Source organism: Gossypium arboreum, chromosome 7 (genome assembly GCF_025698485.1).
Source record: "Gossypium arboreum isolate Shixiya-1 chromosome 7, ASM2569848v2, whole genome shotgun sequence".
Classification (NCBI taxonomy): domain Eukaryota; kingdom Viridiplantae; phylum Streptophyta; class Magnoliopsida; order Malvales; family Malvaceae; genus Gossypium; species Gossypium arboreum.
Window position 1 is genome coordinate 92,262,020 of NC_069076.1, and position 19,329 is coordinate 92,281,348.

At 35.2% G+C, this 19,329-nt stretch overlaps 1 protein-coding gene, 1 non-coding gene and 1 pseudogene across 2 annotated transcripts; 1 reads left to right on the forward strand and 2 right to left on the reverse strand.

The window, feature by feature from the left end:
• Positions 1-2,250: 2,250 nt before the first annotated feature.
• LOC128295779 (small nucleolar RNA R71) lies at positions 2,251-2,357 on the forward strand. The gene has a single exon (XR_008286330.1). It is a non-coding gene; the product is annotated as a small nucleolar RNA R71 (small nucleolar RNA).
• A 6,983-nt stretch (positions 2,358-9,340) lies between these two features.
• Positions 9,341-11,068, reverse strand: LOC108488372 (polygalacturonase-like). Its single transcript, XM_017792657.2, has 4 exons — positions 10,814-11,068; positions 10,390-10,698; positions 9,784-10,299; positions 9,341-9,705 (listed from the first exon to the last, which is right to left on the reverse strand). Exons 1-4 carry the CDS (start codon positions 10,967-10,969, stop codon positions 9,445-9,447), a joined length of 1,242 nt encoding a protein of 413 aa, XP_017648146.2. The 5' UTR covers positions 10,970-11,068; the 3' UTR covers positions 9,341-9,444.
• A 1,145-nt stretch (positions 11,069-12,213) lies between these two features.
• On the reverse strand, positions 12,214-14,785 carry LOC128295449 (nucleobase-ascorbate transporter 1-like; annotated as a pseudogene).
• Between the last annotated feature and the right edge of the window lie 4,544 nt (positions 14,786-19,329).

Below are 19,329 nucleotides of genomic sequence, written 5' to 3' on the forward strand. Positions count from 1 at the left end.
AAGGGAAAGAGATTGAACATCAAAAATAAAGTTGGAGACGGTGCACGGGCGTGGCAAGGAGGCCTTGTGGATTGCAGCTGCTAGTGTTAGGGTTTTTGAATGGGGAAGAAAGTGAATATGTAGGGTATTTATAGATTTTGGGCCGCACGGCCAGGGCACACGCCCGTGTTCCCTAATTTCAGCCCGTGTGATTCGCGAATTTCAAATTTGGGCGCGTCTAACATTTAGTACACGCCCGTGTTCCTCGGGCGTGTGGGTTCACACGACCGTGTCGCACGACCGTGTCTAGCTTTGTTCACTTCTCCCACGCCCGTGTGTGCAAGCCCTACACCCCGTGTCAATTTAACAGGTTCAACCACGGGTGTTAGACACGGGTGTGTCACATGATTGTGCTGTTTTAACAAGTTCATCCATGGTTCTTCCACACGGGCGTTTCGCATGCCCGTGTTTTTTTGGCAGGCTGGACCACGGCCATGTCACATGGCCGTAGAGTTTTATCGAAGCCCGTGTTGGGGGAATCCTTGCCTTGTTTTCACACGGCCATAAGCACTCCCGTGTGCTTGGCCGTGTCTCTGTGGAAACACCTATTTTCAATATTTTCATTAGTAAGTTAGGAGTTAAATACCAAAATTTAAAGAAATTAATATTGTTAGTGCTCAGGTTTCCTCCCGAGAAGCACTTATTTATAGTCTAAGCTTGACTTACCCCTCCGTTGTATGATCATGGTGGTTTAAGGAGTTTATACTCCTCATTCCTGCTATCAATCTCATCCAAATAAGGTTTTAATCGGGTGTTGTTTACCTTAAAAGTGCCGAACTTGGGATGACTCACTTCCACAAGATCCTTCCTAGAATTAAGAGCTTTAAAGGTGTTGCTATCCTCTTCTATGTCTAGAACAATAAAGTCAACGAGAAATATAAATTTATCGATTTTAACTAGCACATCTTCAATAATACCTCTAGGGAATCTTATAGTTTTATCTGCTAATTGAATGCTCATCCTAGTTTGTTTGGGTTTCCCGAGACCTAGTTGCTTAAACATTTTGTAAGGCATGACGTTGATACTAGCCCCTAGATCAGCTAATGCATGATTAACATCTAAACTACCAATTAAGCAAGGAATAGTAAAGCTCCCTGGGTCTTTTAGTTTGTTAGGTAGTTTATTTTAGAGAATGGCTGAGCAAACTGGGTTCAGCTCCATATGTGACGCCTCGTCGAACTTCCGCTTATTTGCTAAAAGATCCTTTAAAAATTTCATTACATTTGGCATCCGTGATAGAGCTTCAATAAACGGTAAGTTAATATGTAATTTTTTTAAGAGTTTAAGAAATTTACCAAATTGTTCATCTAAGCGGTCTTTCCTTATCTCGTTGGGGTATGGCACATAAGGTTTATATTCGATAGTCACTGGTTTGTTTGTATTTTGATCTACCTCACCTTGACCTTTGCTTACCACAGTTTCTTGTCGCGGTTCTGGTTCAGGCTCTACAAATCCTTCTTCATCTTGAACATTAATCATGTTGGGCTGTTCCCTTGGGTTGGGATCAGTATTACTTGGCAAACTACCTTGTTTTTGTTCGGAGATAAGTTTGGAAAGCTGGTCTATCTGAGTTTTGAGGCTTTGGATCGATGCTTGTTGATTTTTAAATGTTGTCTCGGTGTTCTGAAAATGGGTTTCTGACACTAATATAAACTTTGAGAGCATCTTTTCAAGGTTTGGCTTCTTTTCCAGTTGGTAAGGTGGTTGTTGGTAGCCCAAAGGATGTTGTGGTTTTTAATTTCCTTGACCGCCCCATGAGAAATTGGGGTGGTTCCTCCAACCTGCATTATAAGTGTTACTATATGGATTGTTTTGAGGTCGAGGATTATTACCCATGTAGTTTAATTGCTCGTTACCCATGCTGTGGCCATAAGGTTGGTATTCTGAATGTTTTGTTCCACCGCTACTTGCTTCGCACTGCATTACGAGTGAACCTATGAAGAACTAAGAAAACCATCAATCTTTTTATTCAAGAGTTCTAACTGATTTGACAGCATGGTAACTGAATCGACGTTATAAACACCAACTGTTTTCATTGGCTTTGTCCTCATGACTTGTCACTGATAGTTATTCAGTGACATCTCCTCTATAAACTCATAGGCATCTTCTGGTATTTTATTGTTGATGGTTCCGCCTGCCGCTGCATCAACCATTTGCTGAGTCGAAGGATTCAGACCATTGTGAAATGCTTGTACTTGGAGCCAAAGCAGTAACCCATGGTGAGGGCACCTTCTCAGTAAGTCCTTGTATCTCTCCCATGCATCGTAGAGGGTTTCAAAATCCATTTGCATAAAAGAAGAGATGTCATTACGTAATTTAGCCGTTTTAGCCGGCGAAAAATATTTCAGCAAGAATTTTTCGGTCATTTGTTCCCAAGTAGTAATTGACCCTTGTAGTAACGAGTTCAACCACTGTTTAGCTTTGTTCCTTAATGAAAAAGGGAATAACCGAAGACGAATGGCATCATCAGAAACGCCATTGATTTTAAATGTATCGTAAAATCCCAAAAAGTTTGCTAAGTAAGCGTTGGGATCTTCATCCTGTAAACCATCAAACTGAACAAATTTTTGTATCATCTGAATAGTGTTAGGTTTTAATTCAATAGTATTTGCAACTATAGCAGGTCTAACTATGCTAGATTCAATTCCTGTTAAAGAAGGTTTAGCATAATCATATATAGTGCGTGGAGCAGGATTTTGATTAACCGCAATTGCAGGAGGTAGCTGATTGCCTTGGTTTTCTAGCCATCTCTTTGTTTGGGGGTTCAGTATCGTTCTCTTGCTCGTTCTCCATGTATCTTAAGCTGCGCCTTATTTTTCTTTGGTTTCTACGAACTGTACGATCGATTTCTTTGTCAAAAAGTAAGGGTCCCGACAGGTTTCTTCTAGTCATAAACTATAAAACCCTGCCAAGAGAAAGAAAGAGTAGGTTAATTAATAATAATAATAATAATAATAAAATTAAATTAAATTGCAACAAAAATAAATGGCTAAAGTAATAAAAATTGAGCGTTCTTAATATCTTAGTTCCCCGACAACGGCGCCAAAAACTTGATCACGTGGTTTCGTGATAGGTTTTAAATATTTATAATTACTCATTCTTAAACTAACTATTATCGCGATGTAGGCAATTGTACCTATCGAACAGTAGTATATTTTTAGCAAGACCGGATTGTCGAACCCAAAGGAACTAAAAGTACTAGTAATGACTGTCTTTTTATTATCTAGACTAAGAATAATGGGGTTTTGTTTTAATTAACTAATTATCTAAACTAAGAACGCACGGAGAAAAGAATTGGGGAATTGCTTTTGGGGAAAATCGATTGACTTAAGAAAATACCTAAGGAAAAATCCATCTAGACTTTACTTGTTATTCTGGCTCCAAATTGGACGATTTATTCATTCAACTTGTTCCGTAGAGATCCCTAAGTTATGTTATTATCCGTATTCAAGACTAATAACATCTAATCCCTAGATTGAATAATCGAGACTTTTCTCTAATTAACACTCTAGGGTTGCATTAACTCGATCTATGGATCCCCTTATTAGGTTTCACCCTAATCCGGCAAAATCTTGTCACCCTATGTCTAGGCGCGCAATCAACTCCGCTTAATTATGACAATTGTACTCTTAGACAGGGTCTATTCCTCCTCTAAATAAGAGCTTATCTTGAATCAGTATCCTGGGATATCAAAACAAGAATTAAGAACACATAATTAAGAACAAGTTAAATATTTATCATACAATTCAGAAAATAATACCAAGATTCGTCTTAGTTTCATTCCCCTTAGGTATTTAGGGGATTTAGTTCATAACTAAATAAGAAAACATCTCAGAATAATAAAGAATACAAAACATAAAGAAAACCCAAAACTCCTGAAGGGGAATTGAGGAGAGATCTTCAGTCTTGATGATGAATCCGGCTTCTGAGATTAATCAATCGGCTTCCTTGGAGTAATTCCTTACTCCTTATTCTTTGTCCCTCTTTTCCTCCTCCTCTAGGGTGTATTTATAAGCTTTGGAATGCCTAAAAACCCTCAAAATTGGCCTTTTCTGAATTGGACTCAACTTGGGCTCGACAGGGACACGCCCGTATGCGATTACTTCAGGCCATATTTGAGCTTGTTAGAATGGCACGGGCGTGTGCTATACCCGTGTGAGTCATGCTTTGATTCTGCCAGATTGACACGGTCATGTGGTCTATCCGTGTGAAGAAGTCCAGGCCGTGTTAAGTTTGTACTTTGGCTCATTTTCTCTATTTTTGGCCCGTTTCTCGTTCCTTTCACTCTCCTATGCTCTCCTAAGTATAAAACATGAAATTAAAGCATTAAGAGCATCGAATTCACCAATTTTAATGAAAAATCATCCATAAAATACGTTAAACATGGGGTAAAAATATGTATAAATTATAGTTTATCAGTCTACCAGCTAAGCGTCCCAGAATTTGGTACTGTACTGGCTTATATGCGGAGGAATTCAAGGAGGAGAATGACTTACATGCTTTCAATTGCTACATCCATCATTCTCATTCACGGTGCTGAGACGCACTAATACTAGGTTCAGCCACCTACAATCCTAGCTGCTCCAAGACATCAGCTCTCCCTCCATCTCTAAGGTACCTACACGCCATTTTGGCTCACACAATTACAGGAAGGTGAGAGAGCACTGGTGTCTTCAACACTCACGACGCCTATTTTCTATGGTGTCGCACGGGCACGTCATTGACCTTGCCTATTTCATTGTACACCATTCAACACCAGACGGAGCGGCATACGAAGGGGGTCATCTCCATTGGCCCTTATGTTACTTAGTTGACTCGACACTTCGAGCCTCCTCAGCACCGTGGCCCAAGAATCATCATTGACCCTCATTGGCCAGATGTCTCCACAAGGCATCTCGAGCATGCTTAGCATGAGGGTGATCGAAAAGCGTCGAGGAACCTACCCTCCTCAATATTGTCTCGCTCAATCTAACGAGGAGGAGGCCCCTGAGGACATTACTGATGATGTCCCTCCACAGCACGAGAACCCACCGTCTCAGCCACCATCACCCCCTCGTCCAGTTCATGCGGCTACTTCATATGCTGACATTTTTGAACTCCTCACTCTATTCGAGCAGCATTGTTTTCAATGATTTGACAACATTGATACTACTCTACAACAGATTTGTCAGCACCTCCACCTCCACATCTCATTGCCACCCCCACCTCACGAACCATCTAGCGATGAAGATGTTTAAAAACTTTTATTTCTTATTTTATGTTTTTTACTTTTATTTTATTTTGAGACTACTTTTTATTTTTCTTTCATCTTATTTTTATTAGGATTTATAATTTTTATTTAACAATTTTGAATTTTGGCTATTTCCTACTGAGTAATCATTCTTCCTTATATACTTTCTAAAAGAGTTCCTAATGCTATCACAGTTATAAAAAGCTCCAAAGCTCACTATTACTCAGTGACTCGAAACTCCACCGGGAAAGGTTCTCTACGACTGCCATGTCTTGCTCGACCACGACCATAGCCAATTTCTGATATAATATTCTTTTGGCGTAGGACTTATGGACTAATGAACCTCTACCACCGCTGGAGTATTATCCTCCACCCTCACGCCGATTATTCTCTGAAACTCCAGTTCAAGGAAATTCATTCATCACTCAGGAAGTTCACTTCTCTCCCTATCTTATTTTGACATTCTTTTCTATATATCTATCTTTGTACATTGAGGGCAATGTACATCTTAAGTGTGGGCGGTATTCATTTCATTATCAGAAAAATCCCTGAATGACTGCCTTGTTCTCTTGAAAAGCTCTCATATCATATTTAGGATAAATTTTGATTAATTTATGATTTTGATTGATATATCTTGAATTAAAAAATAGGCATTTATGCATTGATTGTTTAAACTTTAGGACATTAGAGAATCAAGCATGATAATTTGATTTTTAAGAATTTAAAATTTTAGGTTGTTTCCCCAAAGTTTAGGTATTACTTTGAATTGGAATTCACAAGTTTTAAACATCAAAGAGCCATAAATATTGTGAGATTTTTTAGCCTTTTGAGCATCTATTAATTCTTTCATGCTCACTTTTATTATTGCTTTGAGTGCGTCAGTATTAAACTGTTATTCTAGAACTTGCTTGATTATGCATGTCAAAACCACACCATTTGATTTGATATGTCAAAATGATTAAGCCACTTAGGATTAACCCACTCATGCCATGAAAAGCCTACCTCCACGATTAAACCCTAGTGAACCCCTTTGAGCCTAACAAGCCATTTCTTGTATTACACTTAATATTAACCCTTAACCTATGATTGTTGAAATCCCCTAAATTAAATTTGATCCCTATTTTTGTCGAGATTTGAATTGAAATAGTTGTTCAGCTATGACTTGTTCTTAATAGTTAGTTTATGTTATTTAACTCGTTCTTAAAAAAAAAACTATGTATACACATTAGTAGTAATCTTTTGTTTTTGAGCTTAAGTATTTAAATTTCATATTCTGAGAAGAAGCTCTGTTGTACGCAAGTGATGATTAAATCTTTTTCTCGTTAGGTAATTTTTCAATTCAATCTCAATTCTAACTTTTTCTTTCAGCTTGTGACCACACCCCTAACCAAGCCTTATTACAACCCTCTAAAGACCTTTTGATTGATGTATCATGTCAATTTATAGTGGTGGAGATGTGATTTTCATGCAAGCCTATGGTAATGACTTTTCATTATTGACTATTGAGTGCTTCATTTATTGTCCTTAAACATCTCAAGTGATTTGAGTGAATCTTTAGTGAGAATGTGAAACTCTATGACATTTTGAATCAAAGGTAATTACTTAGAAAAAGGAGACACCTATATTTTCATGATAAAGTGCTCAACTTGGAATGTTTGAAACTTTGATGTTTTTTCAGTTGAATTCTCAATGTATGATTACCTGTGGATTATTTTGAGATATTTTTTATAGAAATTATAAGTTGAGAAGAATTTATTTTGATTATGAGTTGAGAATTTTGCTTGAGGACAAGCAAATGCTTAAGTGTGGGGGTATTTGATAAACCGTAATTTATACATGTTTTTACCCCATGCTTAACATATTTTATGGATAAGTTTTCCTTAGAATTGGTGAATTTGATGCTCCTAATGCCTTAATTTCATGTTTTATGCTTAGGAGAGCATAGAAGAGCAAAAGGAATGAGAAACGGGCCAAAAATAGAGAAAATGGGCCAAAGTACAAAATCAACACGGCCTGGACTTCCTCACACGGGTAGACCACACGGCCGTGTCAATTTGGTAGAATTGAAGCACGACTCACAGGCGTGTCACACGGGCTTGTCCCTGCTGAGCCCAAGTTGAGTCCAATTCAAAAAGGCTAATTTTGAGGGCTTTTAGGCATTTTAAAGCCTATAAATACACCCTAGAGCAGGAAGAAAAGACACACAGAGAGAAGGAGGCAGGGAACTACTTGAGGGAAGCCGATTGATCCATCTCAAAAGCCAGATTCACCATATAGACTGAAGATCTCCCCTTAATTTCCCTCTAGGAGTTTTGGGTTTTCTTTATGTTTTGTATTCATTATTCTTTTGAGATGTTTTCCTTTTTAGTTATGAACTAAATCCCCAAAATACCTAAGAGAAATGAAACCTAAGACGAATCTTGTTATTATTTTCTGAATCGTATGATAAATATTTAACTTGTTCTTAATTATGTGTTCTTAATTCTTGTTTTGATATCCCAGGACACTGATTCAAGATAAGCTCTTATTCAGAGGAGGAATAGACCCTGTCTAAGAGTACAATTGTTATAATTAAGCGGAGTTGATTGTGCGCCTAGTGATAGGGTGACAAGATTTTTCCAGATTAGGGTGAAACCTAATAAGGGGATCCATAGATCAGTTAATGCAACCCTAGGGTGTTAATTAGAGAAAAGTCTCAATTATTCAATCTAGGGATTACACATTATTAGTCTTGAATAGGGATAATAACATAACTTAGAGATCTCTACGGAACAAGCTAAATGAATAAATCGTCCGATTCAAGTCAGAATAACAAGTGAAGTCTAGGTGGATTTGTCCTTAGGTATTGTCTTAAATCAATCGTTTTCCGAAAGTAATTCTCCAATTCTATTTTCCGTGAATTCTTAGTTTAGATAATTAGTTAGTTAAAACAAAACCCCTTATTCTTAGGCTAGAAAATAAAAAAACGGTCATTACTAATACTTTTAGTTCCTTTGGGTTCGACAATCCGGTCTTGCTAAAACTATACTATTGTTTGATAGGTACACTTGCCTACATCGTGATAATAGTTAGTTTCAAGAACGATTAATTATAAATATATAAAACTTACCTGTCACGAAAATTGCGATCAACGAGTCACTAATTCATTGCAATGATGGGTCATTTATTGTATAGGCTATTGAAATAACATAAGCATAAGAACATCCAATAACTGCTAGAAACCTTGTTCCAAAAAGTGCTTGGAGAATCGTGTTATCATTTAAAAATTTGGCTGTTAGGTTTATTTTTTTATGCACTTTGTCGCTTGAATTTGATAATTAAATTCCTTTTGGCATTTGAATTTAAGGTATTATCATTTAAATTTTAAAAACTTTATATAAATTTTCAAGAGATGATTACATTCACTCAATAATTGAACAAGTGGTTGAACAAGTTAAACCATCATTTTAGATTCAACCTGTTTGATGAATTCCATCTACAAACATTTTATACAACTTTGACAGCTTTTAATATTGACATAATAGTAATTTAGCTCTCATCGTTTATACATTGTGTCAATTTAATCTTGATTCTAAAAATTCAACTCCCTGACATTTATATAATGCAATTTTGTATTTTTTACCGTTTTTGCTTTTGTTTGTAACATTTAAGGTTAAATCTAAAACAATAAGAAAAGATAAAATTATTATATTAAATTTTTATTTTTAATTTTAATATATTTTGAATCAAATTTAATTCATAAATTTATTTTTTAGCTTTTAAGGTGAAAAAGTCATAAAAAAAGAAAAACTATAAAAAATCAAATTATACAATGTGTAAAACTTAAAGGTTATTTTAGAACCAAAATTAAATTGATACAATGTATAAATATTGAGAATTAAAATTTTATTATGCCAAGTTTATAAAAAAAAACAAATTTAGATAAGTAAAAACAAGATAATTAAATAGTATATGGTTCAATAGTATTTTAGTAGTTAATTATATCGTAAGCTTAAATGCATGAAATGTTATCACATTGCAATATTTTTTGTTGAAGTGCATTTTTAAAAATAATTAAGTTTAAGAAAAATATTCTTAATAAAATAGAATGTAAAACAAAACAAATTTTGTTTGCAAAACAAAAATAATTATAGGAGTTACAACCTCATCAAAAATATTTATACCTATGCTATTGATTAAGCAGTCGGGGTAGGTTTTGCTCCGATAGGGGCGGAACATGCAACTGGATTTTGTTTGCCACTAACTTTAGGCTTCACATTTGAACATTGTGATACTGCAGGTCCAGCCGGTCCACTGAGCGTAATTTCAATGTCGGCAAGTTCCACATTTTCACACGGCAAAGTAGCGCTGCAAATAATCTTGACAGCTTCTGGAAGCGCAGAAGTGCCGTGAATGTTTTTGAAACTAATGTTGCTTAGTTTAACTTTTGATTCTTCCTGCATCAACAAAATAATGATTCAATGCCCGATTAACTCTTTTTTGCTCTCTTACGATTTTGATAAATATATACATACATTTATTTTGCATTTGTTCCATGGGCAATATTTCTGATCAATTATAATAGGAGAACTGACATTGGTCACGGTAATATCCTCAAAGTGAATGTTCGAACAAGAGCCGGGTTCAGCACCTGGCCAACTTTTGATTCTAACACCATTTGAAGTATTAGTCAAGGTGCAGTTTTTTACTATAACTCCATCAACGGGTTCTTCATTATTAAACAATCCGAGACTGCCAATACTGATACCATGTCCTGGTCCACAAGTTACTCCATTGATAACCAAATTTTTGGAACCATCCCCAATTGAAACACAATCATCACCAGTTTTTATCTCCGTGTTAAGAACATTAACCCCATCTGATCTCCCGATATGAATCCCATCTGTGTTTGGGCTTTCTCCAGGTGCAGATACGGTGAAATGTTCGAAAGTAATGTTTTTGCATCCTAGAACATTAACATGGAACTGCTTACTGTCTTTGCTAGTTATACCTTGTACCATTGTGTTGGTTAAAAAATCAAACCTTAGATTCTGTTTAATTTCAGAATGAAAAAAAATAATTATTACTTAATTTTATTTATAAAAAAAAAGTCATAACTTCTCAATAAGAAAAGAACTTACAATAGGAAGTGAATCACAATAATCATGCTTTTCGCAACCTTCCCTTTTATAAGCAGTGGTTCCTTGGCCGTCGAAAACTCCTCCGCCAAACAATTTGAAATTTTCAATTCTATTGAAGGCAATCCATTTAGGCTCCTTGAAAGCACCAGGGTTTGCCGGAGCCTTCACAGTGCCTTCAACTTGAAGCTCAATAGGAGCCTTGCAAGGACCATCTAAGGTAGTTGTACTTAAAAAATATATACCTTTAGGAATCACAATTTTTGCTGGAGATGTCGAGGCACATGCTTCTTTCCAAGCATCCAACAATGGCTAAAAACAAAAAAAAAAAGAAAGAAAAAAAGATACATATAAAGATAAGAGATTTGAAAAATAGTTATGCGTGGTTTTATCTGCTGACTATAAAGTTATATGATATTTTGCTTACCTTACTCAAATCTGTTTTCTCGTCTGCCTTTGCACCAAATTTTGCAACAACATCAATAACACCACCACCTCCTCCTCCTCCTTGACCTTTAGCGGATGATATGGATAAAAGTAATAGTATTAACATGGATGAAACAAAATTAAATTCAATAGCCATACTTTCTTTTTATTTATTTCAAAGAGAGAATGATTTCTGTCTTTTGTTTTGTTTCAACCCATCTTATATAGAGAGAGTAAAGCCAAATTATAACCAACTAAACATTTTCTATTTTAATTACCGTGGGTAAATAATATGACCAAGTTTTACTTACTATAATTAGCACCTTTTTTTTTTCTTTTTGGAAGGGAATTTCCTTGTTAATTTTCCAACAAACTTGATATAGGAAAAAGAGTCACGTGACTTAATATAATTATTTAAGGTTTCTATATATAAAAATGAAAATAATGAATAAAATTGTCGACTTAGCTCGGTTAGCATCGACATTGTTGCACATGCAGGAGACTGTGGGTTTGAGCATGCTGAAGGGCATTAATGCTCTCCTATATTAAGGGTTGGAGAGGAGTTATGAGAAGTTCTAGGTATTGTTTTATAAAAAAAACAATGAATTAAATTATCCATTATTAATTTATTTTCTATATTATATTAATAATTTATTATATGGTTAGGTATAGATAATTAAATATGTATCTTTAATAGTATTGAAAATTATACTATTTTATTAATTTTAAATATTTTTAAAAAGATAAAATTATTATTAATATAATAAGATTAAGCTTGATTTAAGTTAATTTTTATAAATAAAATAAAATAAAATCACTCATAAAGGGTAAGTTCTTATAGAGGAAAAAATGGCTTATTTCTCGTTAACTTGTAAGTTATTTTCTATTGACCAAACTGTTTTCCATGAAACAAACATAGGAAAATGTAGAAAATACTTTTCAAAAACCATTTTCAATGAAACAAACCGAGCCTGCCTTGATTGAGTTGGTCTCACAAGCCAAGGGCCATCGATTCTGTTGGGTAGATTACTTGAATTCAAAGTCTCATTGCAATTTCATATAATTATTTCATGTATCAGCAATGGTCTACAAGTGTAGTCGATAAGTATCTTTCTTTTCGTTTTCAAAGAATAAGCATAATATGCAAAAACACTTTTATTTTATTTCAATTCAATGGTAAGGTTTTTTTTTATAATTTCCAGAATAATATCCATTCAACGAAAGTGAGGATCAAAATCTTGGATAAATGTACAAAATAAAATGTAAATAAAAATAAATTACAAAAGAAAATCATACTCTATTTGAATCAAATTGAAAACTCTATCCTATGTTGGTGTTTAGCCATTGGGGCTTAGAAGGTTAGACCTTGATATGTAGAGTTTTGTCATGCCCTCAAAGTACTCAATAAATGCGAAAAGCTCGAGCAAAAATAGGTAGGACTAAAGATACACGAGAGCTCCCAAAATGGGAAATCGAACCCTTAACGAGAGGAGCCAAGCAATGCATCATTATGTCAGAAAAGAGGATGCCCATTCGCAACTCATTGGCATCCAAAGGCGGTACCATGCCAGCTAATACAAAAGTCAATAGGGAAGAGAGGCTTGATTGTCGACTAGATAATCTTACTTTAATAGCAACATTGACAACTTTAAATTTTCATATTTAAATTACTCTTACCACTAATACAAAAAATATTTATAAAAAAATCAAATTTTAAATAATATAAATTAATAAATAATTCATAAAATATTTTGAAAAATTACTATTTATCGAAGGAAAAACCGGTAAAATATATGCAATTACCATGCCTAATTTTGGGAAATTTAAGTTGGTGGAAAAACCTATTAAGATTAAAAGGCAAAGTGTAAAATTCTTCATTCCTATTATCTCCTCTAAATGTTCTAAACTTAACCCACCATGGCATCCTCTATCTTTCTTGATTTCTCCACTTCTATCGTGTTGTCTAAGATCACCGCCATCGTCGGTCCCACCATCGCCGCGATGAGAACACAGTGTTCACGAATGCATTGAACTGCAAAAATCATTCACTATTTTTTACCCTCTTTTATCATTGAAGAATATGGGATTCGAGTTTTTTTTTTAATAAAAAACTTACCCAGCGACATTGGTGTGAGCGAGACCACGATGGGATGGGTTCCAATATTGGTTGAAGAATTGAGGATGGAAATCCCTAAGAAAAGTGATAATCCTGTTATGATGAGGTTTCTCATGCAATTCATGTTTGTGAATTGTAGAAGCGATAATCCGACGGAACTGCAACCAACAAAGCAAATATTTTCTTTAAGGTTACTAAAGGGATAAATCAATATTTAGTCCTAAATGAAATAACTTTGTTTCAACTTGGTCCACGTTTGTCTTTGACAAAATTGGGAACCCAATTTTGTCATGAACTTGGATTCGGATGATGTAACACTTTTAAACTACCATGCCATCACCAAAATTTTAAAATCTAAAAATACAAGAAATATATTAAAATATTAGTTTAAAAATTAGGTGATTGACATAACACAATTTGATAATGTCATTTTATTATACTTTAATGGAGTTTAAATTTAAGAATTAAATTAAGAAAAATTATCAAGTTCTTAAATTAATATGGCATTTTATGGTAAAAAGAAAATTTAAACCGGACTCGAATTTGGATTAATTGAGTAAAGATCTATGGTTGGGATAAAAATGGGTAGGTATGGTTAAAATTAATACATACCAACAAGGCCGAAAAGTACACAATAAAGTGCTGCAAAGATGGGGAAAGGTATGGATGCAAACATGCTCCAAATTTTCCTGCACAAAATATCATATATGTTATGATTAAATCACCATTTGGATCTAAATTTAGTAACTTTCTTTTCCCCAAGTTAGGTTCTCACTTAGTAAATTGTTCTCACATTTAGGTAATGGTTCCCACTCCGGGCTTAAATTTTTTTTTTTGGTCTAAAGTTAGTTATTGAACTTGATACTTGTTCCCATATTGGGGTCTAAACTTGTCAATTGGGACCTGAACTCTAGGGTTTTTAAGGACTAACTTGATAGGAACAATTATCAAATTTAGGTTTTAGGGTTCAACAATATGGAAAAAGTTGTAAGTTCGGACTCAAAAAGTAATTTAACCCTTTACATTACCTGAATTTTTATTTTGTTTTCAACATATATTCAGATATGAATATAGGTATGATTGTTCAAATATATAAAATAAAATAAAAAAGAAGATCGAGCATATTAATGTTGGACATATACCAAATATAGAGAAAAACATCATGAAGCCAAGAGATATCCGAACAACTCGGCGACTTCCGACTGGGTTAATCCTAGGAGTCCAACGTTTTCCTGAAACATAACTATGATATCAACAGGGAGAATAATAAAACAACGGCAGCTTGCACCAATGGCTGGTCTGAAAGTATATCTTACACGAAATCTGTAGAACCGGTCACCGTTCGAATAGTCCATCAAGCATGACCCCAATCCCTGCAAAATTATTACAAAAATCAACCACCTAGAAAACATATATATGTATATATACATTCATTCAATGGATTGCCAATGAGGCATTGGTCCTTATTCTAAGGCCAACGAGGCCTTGATTTGAGTTTCATAATGTTTGAGCTTAATCTAGGAGGATTTTCTTGGTTATATAAGGGTAACTTGTTCTCGGTTTTCCCTCGGGAAGGGCTTGTTTGATTGATAGTTATGTTAAACCATCCTACCTGCCAGCCAATGCCACGACTTAGTACGTAAGGGAGGAGGAGTCGCAGGCCGCCTTGTATGCTCCAATGACTATAGCATCGTAAGTAACATTAAAAGCAATTTCATTAACCCGAAATTATTTACGGTTAGAACTTTTTAAGTATACCTCAACCATAGAGACTAAAACTGCAGACATCATAGCAAAGGAATGACCAATGAAAATGTAGGAGGACCCCATTGAAGAGGGTAAGGAAACTTGAACCATTAACGTCCAGAACCGGTGAAAATGGAACATAAAAATCAAAGTTTATGTTCGATATATACCATGGAGCGATTGATATGAGATTTGCTCGGTCGATGCGACAACTAATTTGAGTAGCAATCGAGGAATAGATCCATATGATTGTACCGCAGATTAATATGGGAAACCTTTGAAAATATATCTCTTAATGGTCTCACATGTTTTAGATCTTGTGACACTATCACCAATAACAACATTTCAACACAATTTCAAGTGAGAAAACTTAATGGACTCTCCGAGTAATAGGGAAAAAATGACGTTCTATACCAAAGGAAACCCTCTTTGAAACAATCCCAAGCCGACCAATCATATGGGAAAATGATGAAGAAAAGTATAATCATTCACATTTTTGTATGTTAATGATGGATGTACCGTGAAAAGAGACCCCAAACTTGGTCAGATCCCAAGATAATTTGTATGCTTGAGGCTATGACAAGAGCTCCTTGAATTGCACGCATCGTTTGTATAAATCAAACCAATCACATGGGAAGAGACCTCTTTCAAATTACCCCTACCGGTTTTGAAAAGGAATCGAAAGACAAGACTCGTAGTGGGATGTAAAAGCTAGCTGTTTCCGTTGCCGATATTTTGAACCAATGTTGATAAGTAGGTGTAACAAGCAACTTACATCATGTCCACTAATCCGTTGACGGGTCGTTTATTATATAGGCTCTATAACATAAGCATAAGAACCTCCAATAACTGCTGGCAATCTTGTTCCAAAAGTGCTTGGAGAACCGTGTTAATGCTGGGCTACAAAGAGCCTTACCAATGCTTTGTCCGCTGATTACAAGCCAAAATATGGATAAAGAAACAAAATACATGCTTGGGAACCGCTCAAGGTTACCGGCATTAGCTACGAGTCATGATATAAACCAAGCATGAATTAAGATGAAAATGAACTAACAAAGTCGGTATAATGAGCTTACATCGGTTCCACCCATTCTTTGGAACAAGCAATTCGCTTGTACCCAACATTAGGATATAGTTCGAAATGCTAATAGGATAACATGCACTTGGCATTGTCAAAATGTGATTTATTTGAACAAGATATAATCCTTCAATTCTTTAAAATGCATTGTACTTCTAATCATATGGAATACACATAGAAGTTATACAAGCCTGAGAAGCACCAAAACTCGACCTATGATCAAACAGGTTTACTTAAAGCGGCTTCAATATAGTTTAGTAAACTATAAGCAAGGGATTCGATATTTCGATGGTTCACATGGGGAAAAAGATACCATTGGTGTTCAAAAAGAAATGCAATGATCAAATCTCTTAACCCTTTTCCTTTTCCTCCTAGAAATGTCGATATTTTGAATCAAAACCATCATCACCCTCACCAATCTCCAAATAATTCATGCATTTGGATCCTACATCTATTTAACAAATCTATAGATCATATCATATCATATTATATCCTAATATGAGCTGCTATAAGCAAATGCAAATACGCTTTTATTTTATTTCAATTTAATGGTAAGGTTTTTTTTAATATAATATCCATTCAACAAAAAAATTTACATGTGAGGATCAAATCTCGAATAAATGTAGAAAATAATATGTAAATAAAAATGAATTACCATACTCTATTTGAATCAAGTTGAAAACTCTATCATATGTTGGTGTTTAGGCATTAGGATCGAGAAGGTTAGATGTAACACCTCTAACTTTGTACTTGGAAATAGGGTTACAAGGTATTACCGATCAATACATAACATATAGCTTACATTTATCATTATAAAGAAATTATTCTCATACATCATTCAATACAACCACCTTGTCCCTTTTAAGGGCCTGAGGCCTTAAACATGCTTTAGAAGTGGTTCGGAAAACCGATAACATACTGAAAATTTTGAAAAACTTATAAATTTTCAATCATACAAAGGTCATGCCCGTGTGAGCTGTGCCTCACATGGCTAGTAGATGCCATGTTTAGGTAAAACAAGGAATACATGACTTCAATTGTGCAATTGTGAAAGCAACACTTGGGTCACACGGCCAACCACACACCGTGTGCCCTGAAACCACACATGCCCGTGTGCTAGGCCATGTGCCATTTAGGTAGGTATCTGACTTCAATTCAATTTCAACACCGCACACACCATGTAACCTAACCGTTTGTCGTACATGGCTCGGACAAACAAAAATTGGCCATTTGCAAAGCCAAATAGCCACCCTTTTTGCATATATCTACACAAGCTCAATTGGTATCATTTTAGGTCACAAATATGCAACCAAAGTTCACTAACTAATACATAATCATACCATATCCATTTCAACTAAATTCAATACTCAAATCCATACCATTCACCTATTCAAATACGAAATAATTTAACTTGCTTTACTAAGTATAATTCACACATATAATTCATTTAGCAAAACCAATCCAAACACACATAGCTACTTCAATCCCATTCATTCATTATAGGTCTATTACCAACATTAAAAGTAGAATTAATTGCACATTCATATGCATCATCAAGTTCATCATCTTATGCCAACTCAAATGGCCAAAATATATATCCATCAAACATACCAAAATGACTCAAGCCTATACATGCCATATACCATATATACATAGCTTCAAAAGTACCAAATAGATGATCAATAGTGCGATGAAGTCTCTGACGATTCTCAGATCCAAGCTAACTTCGTAAATCTATAGAACAGTGAAAATTAAATAGAGTAAGCTATAAAACTTAGTAAGTTTGTACGAGAATGTGAAATAATCACAACAAGTTTGTACGTGAATGTGAAATAATCACAACATTCATTAGCAATTCAAAATAGATAATATCATTAACATTTAAAGCATTAATTCATGACCTAACATCAACTTTATTCATATCATCATTCATGAGTTCTCAACTTCATCTAACTCGATACTTGAATAGTTTTCCATACATACCTGTACCGATACTTTTCCATTTCTCATCAAAACTCTTATCAAACATTTCTGATTTATAAGTGCTCACTATACAAATTCATTGATATTCCGATGCCATAGTCCAACTATGGTCTTACACATACATTGCCAAGGCCCTACCATGGTCTTTCATTTACATGCCATAACCCAGTTGTGGTCTTATTATTCGATTGCCATAGCCCGACCATGGTCTTTTTCGGCAACTTGCCTTACTCAACTCGTACATTTCACGTAATATCTCAACATTTATCCAATAGAATAAATACTATCTCAATTAACTTATTTATTCATCTACCCATTCAATTTAGTCCAAAATTACTCATTTGGGCATATTTCATATTAGCCCCTAAACTTTCAAATATTACCAATTTAGTCCTTATTTCACAAATATTGTAACACCCCTTACCCGTGTCTGACACCGAGATAGGTTACGAGGCATTATCGGACTTATACATAAGCAAACATACAAAACTGGGCCATAAAATTTAGCTCAAATTAAATTCATTCATGCAAATGCAAATTGTCCCTTATATGGGCCTACGAGGCCCAAAACATACATCGGAAGTAGTTCGGGACTAATAAAACTTTAGAAAACTTTGGGAATACTTAGAGAAAGTTTCATGAAACAGGGTCACACGCCTATGAAGGTAGACTGTGTGGTCACACACGCCCGTGTGCCTTGGGATATGCCCGTGTCCTCAGCTTGTGTAACTCTCTATTTATGACATCATCAACACAATTAGGGCCACACGGCCAAGTCACACATTCGTGTGCTTAGGTAGTGTGGTGAATGAAATTCCAAAAATTAAGTGCGGACTTCACACTGCCTGGGCACACTCTCATGTCTTGAGGCCTTGTCTATTACACTACTGAGACACACGGCCGTGTCTCTACCCGTGTGTTTACTACTAGGCATACTATTTTTCCTAATTAGGGTGCAGAGGACACACAACTGGATCACACACCCATGGGGAAGACTATGTGTCACACACGACCTAGATACATGCTCGTGTGCCTACCCGTGTGGACAAATTCTAGGCTAATTTCCAAGCCATTCTCCATCCTTAAATGCTCACTCACTTATACACTTTTTATGGTATGAAACATAGCATATTTAGTCACTTAAATACTCACAATCATGATTATTCCATTACTTTGTAATGTCAACATAGCACATGCTCAAACCATCATGCTTTCATATTGCATTCCACACCAATTTCATATTTATTCATCCTTATAAGCCTACCTTCAACCTACTCAATTATACCATGAACACGGTCATATCTTTTAATCCCAATTCATTCATTAAGCATATGTGCCATTTATCACATCCATTACCAGCAAGCAACCAACAACCACATCATAAAGCATAAACATATTGTATGTATGCATAAATAATTAGGGTTACAACCCAAGAAGCAAATATAGGCCACATCTCATGGCCATATACAAAATGAATCACAATACCATCATGAGCCAATTCATTTAGCTAATCAATATGACACATAACAAAACGACCAAGTCCCCTATACATGCCATACTCAAAATGTCGAGATTGACTATATCCAAAATGTCC